The sequence below is a fragment of the Bison bison genome, unplaced genomic scaffold (assembly GCF_000754665.1).
Source record: "Bison bison bison isolate TAMUID 2011002044 unplaced genomic scaffold, Bison_UMD1.0 scf7180017864105, whole genome shotgun sequence".
Taxonomy (NCBI): domain Eukaryota; kingdom Metazoa; phylum Chordata; class Mammalia; order Artiodactyla; family Bovidae; genus Bison; species Bison bison.
The window spans coordinates 1405050-1412404 of record NW_011494677.1 but is presented as its reverse complement, the minus strand read 5'-3'; the positions used below and the strand labels follow the sequence as shown (position 1 = coordinate 1412404).

The following is a 7355-nucleotide window of genomic DNA, read 5'->3' as shown; positions in this document are numbered from 1 at the left end:
CCGATGCAGGACGCCTGGCGCCCAGCTCTCGAGGTGCAGCGGGCCTCGGGGCTTGGATGCTCGGCCATATGCGCCTAAGGCGTGGAGCCACCTGTTGGGCGCGCTGAAAAATGCCCCCCTTGTCCCCTCCGAGCCGCGCTCCTCTGCGTCAGGCGCCTCGCAGCTTTGGGAGCTGCTGTTGTTGCCATTCGTGTTGTTTTGCTTGACGTTCTCGGTGAAGAATGCGGCTTTAGGGCAATTCCTGCTCCACAAACTGTGTGCTTTAGAAATGTCCGGAGACCCAGAGGTCACGGGGGTCTCTGCTTGCGCTGATTCATCCCACAAATGGCCCCAAACTCCTCACAGGGTGGGTCTTGGACTCATCGGGCGTCATTCGCTCGGGATTTGACAGAACTTCAGCGTAAGATGTTTTGTGGGGTTTGGGACTTGAGGGGTTGCCCCTATAGCTTTGTTTCTGGGCAAAATTCCTTCCCTAGTCAAGAGAACCTCAGTCATCTTCCGCAGAAAATAGTACTCCTGGAGTAAGAGCCTGTATGTGTCCCCAGGGAAGGAACCTGGTCTGCTGGCATCCTTGCCCACAGTGATAAACAGGGTAAGGGAGAGGCTGGAGGCCCTGAAGAAGTCGCCCCTGAGGGGAGCTCAGAGTCTTCCTGAGGGATCATCCTTACCGGACTTCTCAGAGTTCAAACTGGCCCCAAGCTTCAAAAGAACTGAACTGTAGCTACTTGCTTCATTTTTTTCTTTATCACTGTTATTTTGTTTGCTCTTGGTTAATCTTCCCTTCCTCTCAAATCTCCCTCTTTCTCTCAGGTACCTTTGTTTGTTTCTAATGCCTGCTAAAACTGCTGGAAATTGCTCCTTCCGCAGGGGGAGTTAAACTTTTCTCTTAAACTATGGTCAGGGGCTTCCCTGGTGGCTCAGACAGTAAAGCATCTGCCTACAATTCAAGAGACCTGGGTTCGATCACTGGGTGGCGAAGATTCCCCTGGAGAAGGAAATGGCAACCCACTCCAGTGTTCTTGCCTGGAGAAGTCCGTGGACAGAGGAGCCTGATGGGCTATAGTCCATGGGGTCGCAAAGAGTCAGACACAACTGAGCGACTAACACTATGGTCTTCAGACCTTCCTAAGGACCACAGGCTCCCCTTGTTGGGACAGGAGAAAGGAAGAGACTTGGTATCTCCCCATATAATGAAAGAAAGTTGTCTCCAGGTACTTGGCTTCAGGAAAGGTATGAGAATGCACATTAGAAACTCCTCAGAGGAGGAGGTTTCCCCCAGAAAATGTATCATTGGCTTTTGCAGACCAGGAAGGATGCCTTTGGCCTGATTGGAAAGGCTGGTTCCAGCTCCCACTGTGACTCAAAGGGCAGGCAGGCACTGTAGCCTGGAGTGGCCCAGGTTTCCCCCTCCGCCACCAGCTCTCCCCACCATAAAAGGGTGAGGGTCCCAAGACAATGTGGCTGTTTTCATTCACTGGGACTGGGGGTGGAGGGGGGGGGAGTGTGTTACTTGCAGGGGCTACAGAAACAAAGTTGCTGTTTTCAGAGCCATAATGCTGCCCACCAGCTGCTCATTTGCATAAATAATTCATCCGGCAACTCTGTGCTCCAGCATCACCTCCACCTTCCATGGCTCCACCTCCTCGTCCTTTCTCTAGCCCTCCTCCCGCCCCTCCTCCTAATCTCTTCCAGGCGCCAGAACCGGGGGCCTGTGTTCCCCAGGCACTGGGAAGGGTGACAGCCACACAGCTGGACCTTTAGACACTGGACGTTCCTGGCTCGGGGTCATAATTTCACACCTCCTGCCTGGTTATTTTTGTGGCCTCATGGACAGCAGGGAGAGGAAGAGAAGGGTGGGGAGGCCTCACTCACCCTCAGATATTGCTCAACAGAATTGCAGGGGGTTGTTTTTAACTTCCCAGTCACCCCTCAAACCCATCCTCGGAGAATCTGCAGCCCACGGGGGAGGTGTGGGGTGCAGGGGCCTCCATCCTTTGCAGCCCTAGCTGCCCTAGCCTCTCCAGCATCTTGGGATGTGTCTCTCAGCATATGAACTAACCCCTTCCTGATGGATGTCTGGGTTTCCGTGGAATCCGTCTTCCAATAATGCGGTGACTCTGTCCTATATTAATCATTCTGCAGGGGAAGCTGCACTCCAGTTTTCTGTTTGACTTGATTTCATTCATCCTGTCTTTTTGCAAAATAGATGGTTGAGTGCATCCGATAATGTATGGTTTAATTTGGAGCACTATGGGTTTGAATTACCATTTTCATAATGCGCTGTGCATTAATGTGTTACATCATTTATAAAGAGGAATGTCCCGGGTTTCAAACTTTCCTCCTGAAAGCCAAAGTCACCTCATGGAAACAAAGCCAGATCACATGGGCCCAGCTCCTCGCCTGGCTGCCTCCTCCCCAAGCCAGGTGAAACCTGCCAACCCCTCCCCGCCAAAACCCCACCCTGAGGCTTTTGTGTCCACAGAATGCAGGTGGGTGTCAAAGTTTGGGGACGAACTTGCACATGGCTGCCCAGGAGCCATCAATGACAGCACAAAAGCTCCCCCTCATTATCGCATGGCAGCCCGGCCCCTACGAGGAGACCTCCAGTGGTCGGCTCCCCCTCGACCCTAAACCCCACACCCCCTCCCTGATGGCCCGTAATAACACCAGCTGTCTGTTACTCAAACTCTGACTGAGGAGGAAAAAGCACTGATTATCCAAATACAGTCATTAAAGGGGAAATGTGTTTTTAGGACTGTCAGAGTGATTAATGAGAGCTAGCCGTCTTTGCAAATGCACTTGTTTAGTCTAACTGGCAGCTTCTATTTTCCTATTGATTTATTGCAGCCGTTGCCGGGCCTCGGTGTATGCAGTCAGGGCACTTCACAACTGTGCCCTGTTTAAACAGGAAAAGCATGCACCGTTTTTTTGTCCGGGAGGGAGGGAGCAGCCGAAAGTCTCTCCCCTCAGCGCAGTCTCCAGGGCCCCAAACCAACAAAGAAGACATTAAAAACCTGCAGGCCAGAGAGAGAAGGAAACTGCCTCCCCTCGGTCGTCCTGGTTCCAAGGTCAGCGGAGGCGCACCCTGGCCCCTGGACAAAGCCCCCCCTATTGTCACACTCAGCATGCCCTCATCCTCTCCTCCGGTCCCCCCAAACCAGCTGTCAGCCCCTGAGTCCAAGGACAGGAAAGGCACCCAGCAGAGCGGGGAGGTCGGGGAGGGGGTCGATGGGCTCGGCCAAGCTAAAACAGAATCGAAGCCACCCTGCCACACAGGGGTGGGAACAAGGTCCGGGGGTTGCGGGAAATTGATGGAGCCCCATGGTTCATTTGGGGGCTTCCCTGGTGACTCGGTAAAGAATCCACCTGCCAATGCAGGAGACTCAGGTTCAATCCCTGGGACGGGAAGATCCCACGGAGAAGGAAATGGCAACACATTCCAGAATTCCTACCTGGGAAATCCCATGGACAGAGGAGCCTGGCAGGCTACATCCAGGGGGTCACAAAAGAGTCGGACACGACTGAGCAACCAAACCACAACATGGTTGATTTCAACTTTTAAAAAGTGGGCGGCGGACACAAGAGTGCTATTGACTTCGTTCCACTTGCACAGTTTGTTTTGACAAATGGTGTACCTAATGACCAGCACAGAAATGGCTGCTTGAAAATACAGACCTGGTGTTGGAGAGTCAGACTTCCAGGAGGTGGATCACCAAGGCAGAGGTTACAGGATTCCTGTTATGTGACCAGCGCAACACCGGATGCCAGGAAACAGAAGAAAACCCAGACCAGATTCCTGCCCAATTTAGTTGGGGGAGACAAGACACACCCATGAGATGGAGAATGAGAGAGTATTCTCTACCACTGCATTTATGCAGATCTAGTAAGCATTCAGTTGTGCAGTGCAGACAGTGGGGAACTTGACCAATTATAATAAGGGGCTAATTGTGCAGATCAGTGGTTGGGCTGCAGCAGCTGGAGGGAGAGCTCGCTGGGGCTACCTTCCCACGGGAGCCCTGATCTGTTGGGAGGCTCCCCAGTTCCCCTCAGGCCCGTCTTCTTCTGAAAGCTGGAAGATGGATGAGACCTTCATTCCATGGTGATGAGCAGGCTGAGCCAGAGCTCCAAGCCAGCAGATCAAAGAACAGGCTCCCCAGAGTTCCCTGGGGGCCTAGTGGTTAGGATTTGGTGCTTTCCCTGCAGAGGCCTGGGTTCAATCCCTGGTCCGGGAACCACCCCTTGGAATACAAGAACAGGCTTCTCTTAACCCACTTGTACCTTCCAGACCTGGAAATGGTTTATGCTTCTTCCTAGATGAAGTGCCTTTACAAGTTTTTCCCAGGGGCAGTGGCCTATCGCCAGCTTTATTAATACTTCCCAAGACAGGAAAAGCTGTCGGTGGGTTTGGATCACAGAGGCGCTGGGAAACTTCTTAAGAGAAAAGAAACGGAAACTGCCGGCTGAGTGGAAATGAAGTGACTGTATGATTCAACATGGAGACCCAGGGTGTGAGTGTCCTTTGGTAGCTTGAGGGAGCAGCCGAAAGTCTCTCCCCTCAGCGCAGTCTCCAGGGCCCCAAACAAACAAAGAAGACATTAAAAACCTGCAGCCCAGAGAGAGAAGGAAACTGCCTCCCCTCGGTCGTCCCCAGATCCAAGGTCAGCGGAGGCGCACCCTGGCCCCTGATAAGTCCAGAAAGTTGTAGTCATCATACATAGAGTTAGAAAGAGCACTGAAGCAGGGGCCAGAAAAACCTGGATTTTTCTCTGGTTCTGAAGATTATTGCTGTGCGACCTTGGAGAAGTCACTTAATCTCTCTGAGTCTCTTTTTTCCCATTTCTGAAGTGCAACTGTTAGTCCTTATCATCTTTAAGCATTTTTTTATCATGAAGTATTTTATTTATTTGTAGTTGAAGTATAGTTGATTTACAATATTATATTAGTTTTGGGTATACAACATAGCGATTCAATGTTTTTATAGATTGTGCTCCATTTAAAGTTATTGTAAAATAATAGCTATATTTCCCTGTGCTGTAAAATATATCCTCATACCTTATCTGTTTTATACATAGCAGTTTGTACCTCCTACTCCATTACCCCTCTCTTGCCCTTCCTTCTCTCTCCCCACTAATTTGTTCTCTGCATGTCTGTTTTGTTACACATTCATTCATTTTTTTAGACTCCACATATAAGTGATAATAGACAGCATTTGTCTTTCTCTGGCTTCTTTCATTAAGCATAATACTCTCCAGGTCCATTCACATTGTTGCAAGTGGCAGGATTTTGTTCTTTTTCATGGCTGAGTAGTATTCCACCGTGTGTGTGTGTGTGTGTGTGTGTGTGTGTGTGTGTGTGTGTGTGTGTGTGCGTGTGTGTGTGTACACACACCACATCTTTATCCACTCTTCATCTGTTGATGGACACTTAGGTTGTTCCCATATCTTGACTATAGTAAATAGAGCTGCTACAAACATTGGGATGCATGTATCTTTTTGAATTTGTGTTTTCATTTTCTTTGGATATATACCCAGGCGTGGAATTGCTGGATCATACGGTAGTTCTATTTTTAGGTTTTTGAGGAATGACCATAATCTTTTGCATGGTGGCTGCACCCATTTAATTCCCACTAAGGGTGCACAAGAGTTCCCTTTCCTCCACATTTAAGCCCTTTCTAATTGAAATAGTCTATGAGTTTTTAAATGTTTCAAGGGTGATGCACTATGCTGGTTGGAGTTGGCTCTGACAGTGGTCCTCAGTCTAATGCAATTCTGAAGTTCCCATCAGGACAGTAAATGTGGAAGATCCAGAAAAAGATTCCTTGTGACTTCACCTCCGTGATGCAGGGCGGGCGGAGGGTCCACGAGAATACGGTAATGTGAACTTTCCATCCAGGGAAAGAAGGAAGCATGAAAATACTTGGTTCATTCGACAAAATGCTGAGGGTACGGTGATGCCCGTGTTTCGGAGGCTGCTTGGATGCTTAAGTGGGTCAAGCATTATTATTTTAAATAGTGTTGAGAATCCTAGGAGGTTAAACCAAGGTCTACATAAAGAATCTTATTTTTCACAGCCTACAGCCAATTGCTTTTGGAAAATGGAACTGGCGAGGGAAGAAATGAAAGGCAGAGGAAAATCAAACCACAGTGGGGGACCGTTGCTCTGAGTGGGCAGTGGGGATTTCCATCGATCTTTGGAACAGAAAATAAAATGATCCTCCCGGAGTTTAAATCGGAGGCCAGATTTTAGAATGGAAACAGTCATTTGGAAGATGTCGCTGCACGTTCCCTGTGTCCTGTTTGTTCTCCTGGGTAGGTGCAGTTGTGAATTTGTGTGTGCGCGTGTGGTGAGTTATATACGGGCTTGTACCCAGTCCATAAAGGGAATAGTATGACTACACAGTCACACTTATCCTTCTCACTTTTGACAACTTCAAATACAGGCAGCACCAAACAAATACACAGTAAGCCAGGCACACCCTAGAGCAGGGGTCCCCAACCTCCGGGATCCAATGCCTGATGATCTGAGGCAGAGCTGATGTCATAGTAATAGAAATAGTGCACAATAAGTGTAACGCACTTGAATCATCCTGAAACCATCCCCCCGACTTGGTCCATGGAAAAATTGTTTTCCATGAAAATGGTCCCTACTGCCAAAAAGGTTGGGGACCGCTGCCTTATGGCATCTCTGTAAGCATCATTTTGTGTATGCCATGGCACAGTTAAATATTTAATATTTACAACAAACCTGCAGTTCACTCTCATGAAAAAACGGATTTGGAGAGGTTAAGGAAATTGCTCACGATTTCACAGTGAGAGAGCTGTGGAATCAGGATACAAATGCAGTCCTGACTATAAAACTCTGCACTGAGCCAGTAGCTTCAGACTTTGTACCCAGGTGGGTTTAGATGCTGCGGATGGATAGAATAAGGGGAACTATCCCATCAGAATGTCTTGGCCAGTGTGTCTACATGTGCTGGGACCCTGCTGGACACTGTGCAATTGAAAGTACATGGGTCCTTCCAAGAGCTGAGACACTGCTGAGTGCAGGAGTTTGACTCACTTGTTAAACATTACAGAGTGCCCACTGCGTATGAGGTACTATGGTCTCCTCTGGGCACTAAAAAGATGAGACACACCCTGGCCCTAGCCTCAAGGAGCTTCAGTCTAGTAGGAGATAGATAAATAAGCTAATTAAGATATGATGGACTCAGGATTTATTAATGCTATTGCAAAAGTCGGTATAGGCTAGATACTGCAATGGCACCCTACTCTAGTACTCTGGCCTGGAAAATCCCATGGATGGAGGAGCCTGGAAGGCTGCAGTCCATGGGGTCACTGAGGGTCAGACATGACTGA

General features: G+C 49.0%; 1 protein-coding gene across 1 annotated transcript in view; it reads left to right on the top strand.

Moving 5' to 3' along the window:
* ZNF703 (zinc finger protein 703) overlaps nucleotides 1-2631 on the top strand; it is a 7964-nt gene extending 5333 nt beyond the window's left edge. Inside the window, exons 5-7 of the mRNA XM_010838850.1 lie at nucleotides 10-214; nucleotides 267-400; nucleotides 2490-2631. Of these exons, the coding sequence (XP_010837152.1) occupies nucleotides 10-214; nucleotides 267-400; nucleotides 2490-2631 (481 nt within the window). The remainder of the gene's footprint in view (nucleotides 1-9; nucleotides 215-266; nucleotides 401-2489) is intronic.
* Nucleotides 2632-7355: the final 4724 nt, after the last annotated feature.